Source organism: Ictidomys tridecemlineatus, chromosome 7 (assembly GCF_052094955.1).
Source record: "Ictidomys tridecemlineatus isolate mIctTri1 chromosome 7, mIctTri1.hap1, whole genome shotgun sequence".
NCBI classification, from domain to species: Eukaryota; Metazoa; Chordata; class Mammalia; order Rodentia; family Sciuridae; genus Ictidomys; species Ictidomys tridecemlineatus.
In genome coordinates, this window is record NC_135483.1 from 29,395,317 (window position 1) to 29,411,843 (window position 16,527).

At 36.9% G+C, this 16,527-nt stretch overlaps 1 protein-coding gene across 5 annotated transcripts in view; it reads left to right on the forward strand.

The window, feature by feature from the left end:
* Rspo2 (R-spondin 2) overlaps window positions 1–16,527 on the forward strand; it is a 135,669-nt gene that overhangs the window by 100,314 nt on the left and 18,828 nt on the right. For 3 of the 5 annotated variants that reach the window (XM_078016778.1, XM_078016777.1, XM_078016779.1), the window contains exon 6: window positions 3,239–3,275. The exons of the other annotated variants lie outside the window; for them this stretch is intronic. In XM_078016778.1, the coding sequence (XP_077872904.1) occupies window positions 3,239–3,275 (37 nt within the window). The remainder of the gene's footprint in view (window positions 1–3,238; window positions 3,276–16,527) is intronic. 5 annotated transcript variants of the gene reach the window in all.

A 16,527-nucleotide genomic window follows, 5' to 3' on the forward strand; every position in this document is an offset into this window, starting at 1 on the left:
GTCCTCTGTGACCCCTCTTTCTTTCTGCCAACTTTTTAAATCAGGCCATTCGCTAGTTTGTGTTTGTACAATTTTTCCTTTCTTCTTTTTTTTTTTTCTTAAAATCTAGGCAGTTTGCTTTTACCCTAAGTGAACTATATTTGTTTCTAACTACTACTTCCATTTGCCTTTTACCAAAGTCCTTGGCTTTATTATTCCCTATTTTCTATTTTGTCATGTTCACTTTCTAATGGCTTTCCCTTACCAGCCAGCTTGGGGTACTCTGAAAATTTAAAGTACCCAAATATTTCAAATCAAGGATGAAAATGTCCTTATGAGGCCCAATTTTAATTGCATAATCTAAGATGATCTTATGTGGCATATCGATTACTAGAAGTAGTCTGGAACATTGAGTAGGGAAGGATTCTGAGTTAAGTACTGGATTCAGGAGAAAACTGTAGTTAGCAACTTGTGGTATTTGGAGAATGGGACAGGAAGCAACGTATCATGAATTTGTTCTTTCCTAATTCTAATCCTTTAAGCCGTTCTGTTCAGAACTCTTCCTGATGCTTTCCCTCTACCTTCCAACACACTTGGACATCTTGGATGAACAGTTAACTAGCTTCTAGTCTATACCTTCAGTGATAGTAGATGTCTGTATATTGGGAAAAAAAGAAATATAAAGAAGTAGTGGCATTTTAAATTTGGCATATGCTGGCCTTGACCACCTATTAGTTACATGACAAGTTACAGAATTTCTTAAAGCTGAGCCATGTATATAATGGGAGAGTAATGTTACAGGACTACTATAATAAAGGGACATTCATGAAAATAGGTGAATTCTTACTGTGCTGCATTTTATTCTTATTGTTGTATTTCCCTTCTGATAGCTGGCTGATTCTTGCTCTTCACTAATCTTTGATTTCAGTCTACCTCTTGTCTTTAGCTATTTCATTCCGAGGTGAATCAACTTCTTTTTGAGCTCTAGTCTCACAGAGGCATGCACTGGTGGGCATCCTTCCCTCACATTCAAACAGATCAGGACATCAGTCTTTGCTCAGCCACTTCAAAATGTACACACTTGAACAGTTTTTCTCTCTAAACTTCAGCCTTAACATCTGTATAAGGATATACCTGCAGCTCCTTATTAAAGATTAAATAATATCATTCCTACCTCACCTTGCACAGACTGAAGGATCAGAATATATGGTTCTTTTTCAGTAACTATCCACCCAGTCCTGTTTTTCAATTGTCCATTCATCTTCAATTCTTTTATCTTTATTTGAATACTTTTATTTTCTTTACCTGGAATAGCACTGTACATTTTATGACACAGAGGGAACAAAAGTTAATTTACACTTTAGCTAACAGATGTGTTGGTATATTCAAAGCTGATCCTGCTTCACCTCAGTCACACTGCAGTTTAAGTGGTCAAGTGAAGCAGTAAGTCATAAGCCTGATGGGGAAAGCCACTGAGTGCCATGATTAGCAGGGGGCCTTGTACACAGGTATCATGTTGAAAAGTCTGAAGGCTGATTAGGGCAGGTGACTACAGAATACAGCCAAGGAAGTGAGTACAGAATGCAGCCCTGGAATTGTGGGAGGACTGAATAAATGATAAGGAGTAGAGGGTGAGGAGAGATGATGGACTGAGCAAAAGTATGAGAAAGTAGGAGCTGTATAGCTTCACATTTATGTAAATGTGGAGAGTCTGTTTGAACCAATGCATCTTTTAGGGAGAATAAAGGCCAAAATTGGGGCAAAAGGAGCAGAAATATAGGGAAGGAGTGCAGAATATAAAATCAGGAGCTGGTTACCAAGTTGCCTCATGGATGGACCATTACCTGATGAATTTGAGGTTGAATGAACAGTGATCACAGGGAAGAGGAAGTCTGTGCTCATTTGTGGTGATGCACATACAAACCTCAATTCTGGTTATGCGAATATTCAATAAGGAATTAAAGCACAGGCATAATACATGATAGTTTATGACAAGGAAATCAAGTTGCAGAAGTGGAATGAGCCTGAAATTAGAAATGTGGCATGGAAATACAGCAAATTCAGTAAATGTTTATTACTTTTCTGTCTGTACCTAAAGGCACTTTTGCTTTGTAAATTCAACTCCTTAAAACCATAACGTATCAGTAATTAAATCTTGAGCTACATTTATGTTTTAGGACTAAACTTATGTTCAAGGATGTTCATATTTGACTGTGCTGGATATCATGGTATATGGGTTTTCCTCTGGGCTCGGTGAAAAGCGCAGTAGGTAGGTATTTGGTCTCTCATTCTGAGCTATACAAAATCGTTTTATTCTTTTTTACATTTTGGGATTTTGAATTCATAAGTTTTCTTTTGGAAAGAAAAAAGATCATGTATTCCCCTAAAACAAAGCTTTAAGATGCATTCATTTGTATCCCTTTTTCATATGCTAGAAACCAAGGTACCCAGTGGTTAAGTGAATTACCTGATAATAATAGTAGACAGTAGATGCAAAGCTTGGCTCTTGCTTGAGAAATCAAACCTGGATCCCTTTCTCCCACTTAGTCTCTTGTCTTTCAACCTACAGTAATCCCTGGGTCTTGCTCAGAGGTAGTGCAACTAGGAATTTTCATATTATCATATATGCTCTATATGGCAATTAGTCTTTTATTTTTGCAGCAATTCCTCTCAAAATAGTGGTATGAAACTTACCCTGGATTTCAGTAACATAACTCCTATTTGTGGTGGACTCTGCAAGATTCTATGATGGATCAAGTTTGCAGTCATTCATTCATAAATATAAATTATGCATAGTCAAATATGATATAGGTGGACAACCATCTAATATGCTCCAAACAAGCTTTAGTTCATATTGAACTGCCTCTAATATTTTATTTAGAAGTTACCTTACTTTGTCCCTAGAAGAAAATTCTCAACAGGTCTTATATCTGTTCTGTTTACATTTTGATTGATACACTCTTAATTTAGTTACAATGCCTACTTCAAGATAATGACCCAAACTAGAAATTTGAATTGGTAATATACCTTTGATTATTATTGTGGACTTAAACATAGTAAAATGGACAACAGACTTTGGCTGACTTGAATGGTCTATTTTCCAAAGCACCAACTGCTTATATCAATCACTTTTATGAAAATTCTAAATGAAATGTCTAATGAAATGGTAAAAACAATTGAATGATAATCCAGGTAACATGTAACTTGTGTATTCTCCCATCCCCCATCTTCTCTCCTTTTCATTTTATGTCAAAACCAGTGGAAGGAAGCCACAAGCCTCTGTTCAAAGATTTCTGGTAATATTCTTGTATTTTACATGGTATTGCTAACTTGAGTAATTTAAAGTAATTTCTGCCTCAAATGTCAAGTGTCTGTTGCATTTCAGATCTTCCTCTATTTTGTATAATAGTCAACTCTACGTGTGCAGATTGACTTAATACAGTCATCAAATGTGCTTTGAATTAAGAGTTATTTAGCTGGCTTCTGTAGTGCTGTTTGAAGCAGTGCATACTCTGTTGCTGTTCCCAGTTTGCTTCTACTTTATCAGAAACATAAGACCTGTGTATCCCAGGAACCACCACAAGAAATCTTTTTACCAGGTGGATGACACGTGAGCATATCTAGTTGCAAAACTATAACATCAGTAGTAGCCTAATTTGAACCATTCCTTTTATAATAGCTTACATTTATTAAGAACTTGCTTGAAGGAGTTCAAACAAGGGTGGTGACCTCCTAAGCACTAACATTTTAAAAAGTTATTTTTTTTAAACCATACAGTGCTCAAATTGCTGATCTTGCATGCAACTTTCAGTACTTACAACAAATTATGATTAGTATATCTCAGTCCATGAAGGTGACAAAATTCAAAATATGTGGTCATTTATACATTCAAAATATGTGGTTATATATACATTTGTGTTGCAGGCCCATGTCAGAAAGAGTGAGAATTGGTGGTTTCAGTGCTGTATTTAGGAAAATGTTCAGCGTTGTGCTCGGCATTTTGTTTGACAGTTGTCACATTGTTTTCATTGTCTCTCCACTTTTGTTTATTTCTGTGCTGCTTAAGCAGCCTGATGAAATCTCATCAGCTAACTGGGATTGAATTTTGATGAGTGCCAAGTTGCTTTGATGAAATCTAGTGTAATTATCTTAAATCCAATTTTATTTGGTTTTAATGCTGGCATTTTCCATACTGGGAAAATTAGTGCATTTGTCTGCTACTGGAGATGGAAGTCCAGGAAGCAACAAAGATAGCTCAAATAAAAAAAGCAACCACAATTTAAGTTCATTTTATACATTTGTTTTGAAACTAGCTTGTCCATGCATTCAAACTTTTTTATGTTTAGCATCTGTTCCTTTTAACAATAACAAAATCAGAACTAGTCTCTTCTTCCCTCCCCTGCAAAAAAGCAAATACATAGTTACTCTGGACCAGAAAAAACTTTGGTTTCCTATTATCTAGATTTTCCTAGGAGGAGTATTAAAAATTATTTTAAATACAAGATATTTATTTTATTATCATAAAAAATTGAATTTAACAACTTTTTTATTCCTAGCTCTATTTTAGGCTAGAAATCCAGTGCTAAGAGAGTCAATGTATCATAACTTTAGGTCTTAATTTCTGATAATTTTGATATGAAGGAAATTAAACTTACTGAAGCTTTATATAACTAAGTTATATAATGATGCTGTTGTAGCTCTTAGGGGATCATCACAATGGCACAATTTTAAGAGAGTTGGGTGTTTGCTTATGGCACTGCAAGGAGGGTTTTCAAAATGTTCATGTAGTCTGAAGTTAAGACCTTTAGCTATTTGTCCAGCAACATTCTGCTGTCCCCAGAGCTTCTGAATCTAATTTGAATTGGAAGATATGTCCAGTTTTTGGAATAACCATGGGCAGCCCAGCCACTTTTAGAGGTTCTTAGATGAGGATTATTCTCTAGATGGTTGGATATTATTCTCTATTTATCTTAGTTTTCTGGTTTAAGTTGATTCCCTGAGGTTACTATAGAATTTCGATCCCCAAAGCCTGGCACATAGCATCCCCAATCTAAAACTCTTACAGATGGTGGCAGTTTAATTGAAGGCAGATAATTGGTGTCAGATAATTGAAGGAAGTTCTGTGGCCCTGGGAGAAAGTTGTACATGCTATGTTTCTTCAGTGTCACGTGCCTCTGCAAAATTTAGTTCCTGTTTTCTTCCTTGGTAGGTTCAGTGGCCATAACCTCACTTATTAATCACTAACTATAAAGAATTTCCTTCTTAGTTTCACTACATGATTCATTGACTGTTTAATCAAGGATTACTTCAAAATTACACCATTACTGAGTTCTGTTCACTGTGAAACCAAATAGCTCTGTGTGTGAACAAAAAGGGATCAGCAAAATGTAGAGTCCATGCTGGATAGATGTGCTCCTATTGAATCTAAACAATGCCCAGATGTAACAGAAACAAATGTGTATGGTGATGCAAATTTAATTGTATATTTTAAATAATCTAGCAGTTTTTATTTGTATTTAATGAGATATCTGGCAAAGACTATTTCAATAAATTCTGTATATGAAACTCCACAACACAACATTAAATACAATCCACATTTATTATATATAGATATGTAGATTACTTTTTAAAATATTTATTTTTTAGTTGGACTTGGAAACAATACCTTTATTTATTCATTTTTATGTGGTGCTGAGGGCCTCACACATGAGGCGAGTGCTCTACTGCTGAGCCATAACCCCAGCCCCTGTAGATTACTTTTTTGTAAATGACTTTAGAATCTACTTGTTATAGTGGTTTTTTTTTGGCACTTGTCAATTTATTATCATAATCTAATGAAGCTGTTGGAAATACCCAAGATCCTAGACTTTCATGTAGTTTGATTTAGAGTGAGGATACCACAGAAGAAAATTTCTCAGTGAAGAATGAATATAGGAGACTGACTTATCATAGCTGTATTCTGAGCTTTTTTTAAAATTCTGTCATTTATGTGACAGCCCCCAATGAATCTCAAACAGTTATTGTGGAATCTGGAAATAATTGCTGTCTCTTTGATCAAAGGGTACCCTAACCCACAGTCTTGAGAGAAATGATTAAAACATGTAATTTCCTGGTAAGATACATGGTTTTTCATCATAAAAAAGTCTTCCATGAGCTGTGATAGTGAAGTGATTCAAGATTTGAAAAGATATCAAAGCTGTTACAACTGAAATTAAAGGAAGAACCAAATGCTCACAGCAGGGATCACAGACGCCATAGAAAAATACTGATGCCAAGTGTTTGAGATGTTTGTAAAGGAGATACATTATGCCTTTCTACAAAAACCCTTTATCAGAGGGGACCTGTGATTGGTGTTTTCCTCAATGGTTGAAACATTTCAGTGTGTGTGACTTTCCATATTCATCTAATGGCTAGAATTTTCAAATGCTTTTGCTGTAAAGTGAATGTTTTTTTTTTTTTTCAGAACTGTGCTTGGAGGAGCTTTTCAGATTTCCAAGTCCATTTTTTATTTTATTTTCTTTATTTTGACATCCTGACTTTCCAACGCTTGCTGGACCCTACCTCAGGAAGAGGCTTGTTGAGGCAGATGCTGAGTGGCTTTGGGCCAGGAGGCTATGAGCGAAGCATTCCCTGGGAATTGAGGGTTTCCTAAGAGAAACAGACCATCTGACTTTTTAATTAGAAAACCGCTCAAGTCCACACCTCGGTGTCATCTCTTGGGACTCCTAAACCAGAATCTAGGGTAGCTTTACTAGTGTTTTTCTTTTTTAAAACATGCAATAAAAATGTAGAACCATAGCCAGGGGAGGGATGAAGGGTAAGGGGGTATGTCTCGAGGGATTGATAACAGGATTAGAACTTTGTAGAAATAATTTGCATTTCTGGCCAGTGTCCGTTATAAAACACACATACTTAACTTGGCTCACATTAGCAAAACTGGTGTTTGACATTTTGAGCTCCTTTTAGGCAAAATGCAGCATGTTCTCTGCTAAGCAGAAATGACCACCTCTGTGAAAATTAAAACTAACCCTCAGCACAGGAGAGTTGGACTGCATGAGAGGAAATCCACTTGAGACAAGACTTTCTTCAGCCAGTTCAGTGGTAAAGGGCAGAACTCCTTAAAATTGTTGGTAGATGAATTCCAAGATGATATTATAACATCAAAAGCAAACAGGTCCAGGGTGGCTGCACCTGTAACTTGGAGAAAAAGTTACATTTTAGGACATCGGTTGGTATCTGTTGGTATTAGAGACTTCCTTAAAGTCATCTCTGATTCAAACATACTAAACAATTATAAAACTCACCTAAAATCGTCATTTTGTTAATGAAACAGTCCCAGAAAAATCAAAGATTTATTATTACCAAGCTAGTAGCACACACTAGACTTGAAGAATTTAGATAGTTTTTCCTTATTTTGACAGAATATGAGCAAAATGTTTGCAGGTAACTTAGTTGGCAACTTCTTCCTCGTGTTCTGTTCAGGTTGAGAAGGTTGTTCATGGGGCTCAGTCATACAAAGATAACAGTTTTAAAATGTGACCACATTTAGCAATTCAGGCTAGACAAATGTTCTGAATTTTGAGTTATTGAACAACAAAATGGGTACAAAATCCTCAATGCTAATTTAATTAAAACTGCAGTTCTATGTAAATGTCCTGTATTAACTTTTTCATCAATGTGCCTTTTGGTCCAGTGACTTGTTGGTTTTCCTTCTTCCCATCCTCCCTGCTAAACAGTTTGTGATGGATCAGCTGTACCACCAGGGCCATCAAATGTATTCAATTTTGGAAGCAAACACTTCATGGTTGTTTAAAAATCCAGAGTATCCACATGGGAAAAGTGTGGGAGGTTTCAAGTTTCTGAAACATTCTGCAGAAAATGAAGTGATAACAGTTCCTGCCGGTGGCCATATGACTCAATAATAACTGGAAGAGGGAAGAAAATGTTTGTTTAGACTTGGCTAGAGTTAATAACAAGCAAAAAATTATTACCTTAGTTTTGCTCACAAACATGTTTCCTTTCTCCACGATTCCTTATCTCCTGTAGTTAAGTTAGATTTTTTCCTGACACCTGGCTTTGCTCTTGGAGAGATTTTCAACATGTAGTTTGTGCTTGTCCAAAGCTTTGTTTTTGATTCCTACCATTTATTCAAAACATAATAGCAGAAATATTTCAGTGCTGTTACCCCAGGACCACGACCACGTTAGGCTGTGCTGTGGGCATGACAGGGATGAGGTTGGTGGTAGACAGTCCAACATGGAGGTCTGGAAGGTTTTCCTTTCAGTCCCAGGACTTCCTGCTTCAGTTCATCAACATACTTTCCTCTTCAAGATTGCGGAATACATTTGGCACCAATGTGTGCTAACGTGAGCTTTTGTTGTGTTTAAATTCCTTCCCTGCCGAGGCTGGCCAGATCTTTATTTTATTTTGGTCCATAGGCACATCTGTCACCTGTCCCTCAGAGATTATATGCCTCCGGGGAGGGGCTCCTTTTTTACTGAACCTGTGCTTTGTGTTTAGCTTCCAGATATTTTCCACATTCCTACAGTCACCGTTAGGTGAGCCACCCAATTTTTAATCGAGTTGGTTGATGGGTTGGGGAGTTATGGTCTGTTTTATTGTATTTATTTTTTTTCACTAAGTGGGTGGGATATTACAACTTTAATAAATGATCTTTTGTGCTGATGGTGTTGTGGGCAGGGAGAATGTGTATTTTGAAAAGAAAGCCTTTCATTTCAATATGTTAAGTAATTCTGCAGGAATTCATAAATGAAGAGTTTAAGATAATGTATTTTAAGGGGGATGACTACAGCATTTGCTTAGGAAAGGGTGAGTAGTGAGAAATTATCAGAAGACTGAAATGATTGAAGGATTTTTGTGTTAAAAAGCTCTGAAAATATAAATCTTATTAAGACTTTCTGTAGTAGAGGCAAATATTTAATAAACATGCTAAGAAATGTAGCGAAACAAAAATTTTTTAGTTTTAAAATTTTTAGTTGTTTGGCAATTGCTCAATTCTGTTGAATATTTTATCTATTCTAAATTGAATGTTAAACTCTGAGGCTATTAAATTTTTATGAGTTATTTAATATAGCACTATTATACTAAAATTGCATTTCAAGGATCCTATTGTGGATAGGTTCAGGATTTTAAGCAGAGATATAAGAAATATCTTTGTATATTTTATTCATACTCTGTGTGTATATATACACATGCACACACTCTTATATATATATAGATATATGAGCAAAATGTATATTTTCTTAACTGGTCTGCTGAAAGTATGGGGGGGTTCCCTTTAATCTGGATCAAATCCATTCAGTGAAGCACCCATTTAGTAAAAGTCTGGGTGAGAGAAACTTTACAAAGAAGTCATAATGTAGAGTTACAAATTTTTTAAACATTTGGGTGTGTTTTGGTGTCTGTCCTGTGAATTACCTTTAGTTCTGGATGATCTGGCACCTCCTGTTCATGTTGGCTTCAACACCACATCTTGGAACTCCACCTATTTCTGTGTGTTTTCAAACTTTAGAAGGTGGGAGGCAGAAGAGCAAAGGAGTAGAAAATCCAAAAGTCTTGAGATTGTCCCCTTCTCAGGGTTGTATCTTAATGACTGTGTGTCTTTGGGTATATCTCTGCTACTGTTTTTTTTCTGTAAAGTGGTGGCAGATGATACAGTCTGTATTGCAGGCTGATGAGGTTTAAAGGACAATGCAGAGTGCCGCACATGACTAGCATTTGCTTGCTTAAGGCTATTCATGTGAGCATGGCAACTCTTTCAGACCACCCTGGGTATTTGCTAAGACACCAGGGCTTTTCAGATTCCAGAAAGCAGTAGAGTGCCTCTGGCTTCCTAGTTCCTCTGTTAGACAGTCAAACCAAGGTCCTGTACTCCTAAAGGATGAAGGATATTGTTCTACCATTCAGTAGAGCACTATTTTACAGCCCTAATACTAGAAAATGATGCTGTGTAGATCTGTCCCAAACCTTTGTATCTTCTAATTCTTCCCACTTGCATGATCTACCACCTCCACTGACTTGGGCAGCAGTCTCCAATCTCTGCATTTGGATGCCTGGTCATGGTTTCTTGAAATCTTGACCAGCATTGGACCAGCATCCTTACCCAGAAGGGTAAGGATTTTTCATAAATCTAGGGACTCAGCAAGAAATCATGAGATTGCAAAATTCTAAGGTGAATGATTAGATAGTATTTTGGTCCTTATCTCTTAATGGATAACTTTTGGATTATGAACAATATTTTCTGAAACAAGTTTTAAAATTATTACCTTAAACATTGATGGTAGTGCATATTTTTTGTGTCTTTTCAAACATTTTGTATACATAAGTCTGAGAACTGCATAAAATATATATAAAACATCATATTTATATGTGTAACCCTTTTATAGAAAGGAGAAGATTCTTTACATGTAACAAGCCTATGTTCTTTTTTTAATTGTATATAAATTTTAAAGTTGGACACTTAAGATTTTCCTGCATTCTGAGAGAGATAACCTTTGTCAGCAGGATCAAGAAAAATTGATAATGTTCCTAGTCATGAGTATAGCCAATTAAAAAGATTATCAATGTATTTGAACAGAGAAAAAAACCCTGGAAGTTACTAAGTTGTTGCCTGTGGCAGATCTTGTAGTTGAATTATGGTTTATGATAGGAAGGCTCACCATACCTGAAACTCAGCCTTCACTGTTCAACACTTCTTTGCAGACAAGGAGATCCTTAGTGAAGACTTGAATGAATGGGTATACAGAAAACTACTTTATTTATACTTTCCATCATTTAAAAATTTTGTACAATTGACACTGTCTTATAATCAGGAAAAACTAATTTTATAAGAAAATATTTTTGTGATTATTCTGTATTTTGAATGTTTCTTGGAATAGATTGAGTACTATGTAAAAGGATGAGAACCTATTTCACCCATATATTCATTTTGTCAAGTGGCTTTTCAAAGGACTTACATCTGTCATCGTGCTACCAGGAAAGCATGAGTACCAGTCTTAACCTCTTCAGAACTAAGTTTTGTATTTTAACATGTTATCATTATTATTATTACTATTATTATTTTGGTACTGGGGGGTCAACCCAGGTATTCTTTACCACTGGTCTACATCCCCAGTCCTTTTGTCTTTTGAGACAAGGTCTCACTAAATGGCTGAGATTGGTCTCAAACTTGCCATCTTCCTACCTCAGCCTCCTGAGTTGCTGGGATTTTAGGTATGTGTCATGTGCCCGGCCTTATTATCCTTTTGAAACAATACTTCATCTGTTTTCAGTTATGTTTGCTTATTCATGATGGGGATCCTACTTTCTTTGTGCACCAGTTGCATTTTGTCCTTTGTGAATTGTCTTTATAACCTCTGTCCTCCTTGAGCAAAGAGCATATGCATTCCTTTAAAAGCTTAGAAAAAAGGAAACCAAATATATAATAATTTTAGTTTTAAGATGAGGATCCACGATTTGCACAATGATCAAGAGTTTTGAAATTTTCACAATTTGATACTTAAAAATAGATTATCAGGTCCGAGGGCCAGGACTTTAATTTTTAGATGGATTGAGATTAGCCCTAAGTGGTACAAAAAGTGCTGCATTTATAAATTGATGTAGTGTACTATGATAGTTTAAGTTTCTGTTCTCATCTCCCAAAGTTTCCAAGTCTTGCGTGGTGTCAGGTAAGGCAAGTAGAATGGAAGGCATATGCATTCATTTATGAAAGATTGCTTTATGAAATGAAGTTTAAAAATTTAAATATTTAAAAAATATTGGCCGGTGTGTTCCCCCAGAAATGTGTTCATAGATTTTTGTCATTATTTCAGCATTTGTTCTACAGTGGTACTTAAAATATATGCACATATATATGTAATGTGCATATATTTTGAATGATAAATGTAAGACAAATTTTTTATATGGTTCTTTTTAGTTATACATGACAGTAGAATCTGTTTTGACATAATTATAAAGGCATGGAATATATTTTGTTCTAATTCAGTCCCCAGTCCCTCTCCTTCTCCTTCTCCTACTCCCTTTCTTCTTCTGGTCTTTCTGCCATTTACCCATAGTTATTTATTAATTAATTTCTTATGGAGGCACACGATGGTGAGATTCTCTGTGGCATATTCATGTAGGTACACAGGAAAGTTAGGTAAGATTCATTCCACTATCTTTCTCATACCTCCCCCTTCCCTTCATTCTTCTTTGTCTGCTCCATTGAACTTCTTTATGAGCATAGAAATAAATGAAGGTGAGTGGATCATTTATATGCATGTATATTTCATGTAAATATATATACAACTTCTTTGGCCAATTTCTTTTTAAAAGTTGAATGTTTTGTATGATCTTTTATTTACTTTTATAGCTGGCCCAACATGGGTGTAGACTAGATTGTAATACTAGAAAATGATGCTGTGTAATTTTTTTTTTGCCCTGACGGTGGCATGGTGAATTTGAATTTGGCTTTTGATCAGAGGCACATGTATGTAGGAGTGAAGACGACACTGGGCATGGCTCATGGGAAGGTTGTCTCCTGGCTGGTAGTCTTTCTGTGCTTGAATTACATAGGCTCCAGGAACTAGGCTGGAACACTGGTGTTCCTAGAGAGATGGCCCCACCTTGAGCTACCCACAGGGAATGCAGATGAAGAGGGTGTACTTATTTCCTCATGTTCTCCTTAGTCTCAGCCTCATCCTTCTCTAGTAATTCAGAGTCCTCCAACCCCAATTCATTTGAGGGCTGAAGAAATCATAGACTGTAGACCAGTTTCCTCATAACCCCAGTGGATAGCCAGGCCAGCTTGGTACTTCTGTTCTCTAGCTCTCTCTCAGCAATCACTCTTTCAGCATAGTAATTATTCCTAAGCTTGACTCTTTCTTCTCAAAAGATATGGGCTTTCTGTGGTAGACAAATGGAGTAAACTCCCCCACTTTCCTTCTGTCTGTATATCATCAAAGATTATCCCTACTTGTTTTTTCTTAGGGAAAAGACCACTTTTTTTTTTTTTTTTTGGTAATAGCATTGAACTCGTGGGGGGGAGGGATTCGACCCCTGAGCCACATCACCAGCCCTTTTATGTATTTTATTTAGAGACAAGGTCTCACTGAGTTGCTTAGCTGGCTTTGAACTCACGATTCTCCTTTCAGCCTCCCAAGCTGTTGGGATTATAGGCGTGGGCCACCGCGCCTGACCAAGACCACCTTTTGTCTTTGTTGCAATCCTGGGGATCAAACCCATGGCCTGCTCAGCAAATGCTCTACCACTGAGCTAACTCCTCTTCCCTTTCCAAGTTGTGAGACCACTTTTCTTCTAAAAATACTACCATAGGTGTTCTGGCTCTTAGTCCTTCTTCAGGAGGATCTTTTTCCTTTTATGAACTTCTCCTTATTGTATTTTTCTTCTTTTCTCTCCCAGCTCTTGGTTTTTTCATTACCTCTGCTCCTGACCTCCACATTACCTCCTGGTCATCCCATTTATACTTCAAACACAGACTGTCAGAGTTGGACTTAAGATATAATATTGGGTTATATAAAAACATTTCTGCAGGGATCATAAGAAGAAAATTAGCTAACTGTATCTTACTTGGAAATGTTTTCCTAGGATTTGCCCTGCTCTGTGGCATGGCACGGTGATATGGTGAGGGATGAGAAATACTGTGAATCGCATTTCAGTTGCTTATTGCATGTTAGTTGTTAGTTCCTAGTAACTGGACTTCTGCCATTTTTATTTTATTATATTTGACCTTATTTTTCTACTTTTCATACAACATTTCTGTGACTTGACACAAATGAGTCAGTAATTTTATGAGCACCAAGCATCCAAACATCAAGTAATGGGGATTGATAACATTCATGTATTTTGATGGCAATTAAAGGGGAAATAGAGTGCACATTGTTTGAAATGTGTACTGCAGATCTCAGATTACCAAGGACATTACTGGACTTTGGTTATCTTGGAGCCAGCAGTACTGAACAGCCATGATTTGGAGGACACATGAAGAATAAAGACATACTTTATATTAATATTCTCCATAAAGTAAGTAGCATTCAACTGAGGAGAGCTATTTATACAGAATAACTCTTGTCCATTGTTGGTATAATTTTTAGTGCATGATTAACAAGAGTTAGTGGATTAATTTTGCCTTATAATTAGCTTAATTTTCATGTCACAGGATTTTATGAAATAATCTAAACTTTTTTACTCACTAGCGAAGTACTATTATTTTTCCAGTCTGAGCAAAGGAATGCTGGATTTTATGTATGCCCTGAAACAAATTAGCACAGTTTGGTTAAAACAGCTGCCTAAATGATGAGAAACAAATTGGATTATAAAATCCTACTTGGTAGTTTAACATGTCAATTAGCTAAGTAAAGATTTGAAGCATATCATACAGTCATGGGATGAAAAATGACACAGTGGTCAAGCCAAGTGTCTGGTAATGGGGCCAGCCCCAGCGCCTGGCTCTGCTGTTGATACAGGGATGGTGTATGTGCCCGCTTGACAATAATCCAGTTTCTCCAAGGGTGAGCTCATAGCTGTATATTTCATAAGGCTTTATTGAATGCCCATCATTAGTTAGATGACTTATTTAGGGATGAAGCAATATACTTTGAAATCATTACAAAACCAAGATATATAATTTGAGTGCACTCATGTTTGTTTTTTAACTGTGTGGTTTAGAATACATCTGCATATCATGAAAAATCCTAGTGGCACGATGGCAAAATGAAGGATGTTTGTTAGGTCAGACGAGCGAGTGGACCTACAGTGTTCACCGAGTTATTTAGCAGCTGAAGGAGCCTTGCTGCTTTAGAACTGGAGGAGAGGGTTCCTGGAAAAGTACTGCCAATTGAGTAACAGAGATCTGGCTATGGAGCCTGCAAAGTTTAATTCCTTTTCCTCTACCTTCATCTTTCTTGGAAACAGTTTCCCAGACTCTTTTCCTTACTTTACTTCTAACCTTTAAGTGCTTACATTAATAGGCAAAACAACATACTGTTAAAGGTGAAAGCTCTAGAGTTCATATCCCAGCAACTTAGTAGGTTTGTGACCTTTAAGGTTACATAACTTGAATCAACCCTTAGTTTCTCCATTTGTAAAAAAGAATGCTTACCACAAAAGCTGTGATGGATACTTTGGGTCAATCTGTACACAGTGCTCACCATAGTACCTGGTAATATATTGTTCATTAGAGCTGATGTTGATATTGTCAGTTCACTTAAGGAATATAGATAGAACAATCTTAATGGTAGTGATCTAGAGAATAGCTTCCCAAACCCACGAGGATCACCCAGAGGGCTTCAGATGAGTGACTACATACATAGAATCCTCTCTCTCTCTCTCTCTCTCTCTCTCTCTCTCTCTCTCTCTCAGTACTGGGGATTGAACTCAGGGATGCTTTACTAGAGCTAAGTCCTCAGCTCCCCCTGCTTTTAAAAATATTTTTAAATTTTTGAGATGGGTTTCCATTAAATTGTATAATTGCTAAGCTGCTGAGGCTGGCCTCTCGAACTCCTACCTCAGCCTCCTGAGTTGTTGAGATTATAGGCATGTGCTACTGTACCCCAGGACACACAGATTCTTATCTATATATTTGTATAAGTGGTTGTTTTTTTTTGGGGGGGGTGTATGATTTATTCTTTTTAGTTATATATATGATTCTTATCTATGTGTAAGTGATTCATAGCTGAACTGGGGCCAGGTAATTCTACCCAGCATTTTCCCTCTCCAGCAGAGGTTTTGCCACATAAGTTCTTTAAAAATCAGGGTTAATAGAACAGAATTGCTTTCCTTTTCTCTTCATAGTGGGAGACATACTTGGGGTTTCTATAACCTGTCCTAGAGTTTTAAGGGGAGGGGGAGGGAAGGAGTGAGGAGCTACTGACACTTGAAGTTTTAAAGTATCCTTCAATTTTTGAAGACTTAACTATTTTTCACCTTAGCAAAAATGGAACCCATTTATCTATATAATCTCTTCAAACTTATATTTATAGAAAAACTTCTCCCTATCCCCTTTCTCTCTCAGCTGAGAGTAGCATGCACATTATTTGCTTTCTTGGGTGATGTTCTGTGAGTTCGTGTATTTAAAGCCTGGGAGGGAGCCAAGCCACAGGATCTGGCCTGCTTTCAGCTGCTAAACGGGGGGCATGTAACTTGCCATTGGTCCCCAACTGAGAGAATTGTGGATGTAATTTCTTCTTGGTCAGCATCCATCCTGAAGTGAATTTATCTCCTCTACACATTTGTTTTCCTTTGGGTGTTTTCTTTTTTGCTGCACAATCCTCACTTTGCTGGACATGAGCAATGCTGTACTCTTATCCTCTCAAAACAATGAAAAATTACTTTTGCAAAGCTGTTTAAGCCAGAGGATATAAGATGAATCTCATCCAGACCAGCAGTTACTGGCCATCAGTGTTAGGAAGTGGGACTTGTGATAACTTGTCAGACAACTAGCAGCTCATGGGGTGACTGAGATGGGATAGCCCAGCCATGTCACTGTACTTACAGCAACGCCAGGACATGTGGTCAAACCTTTCTGCTGTT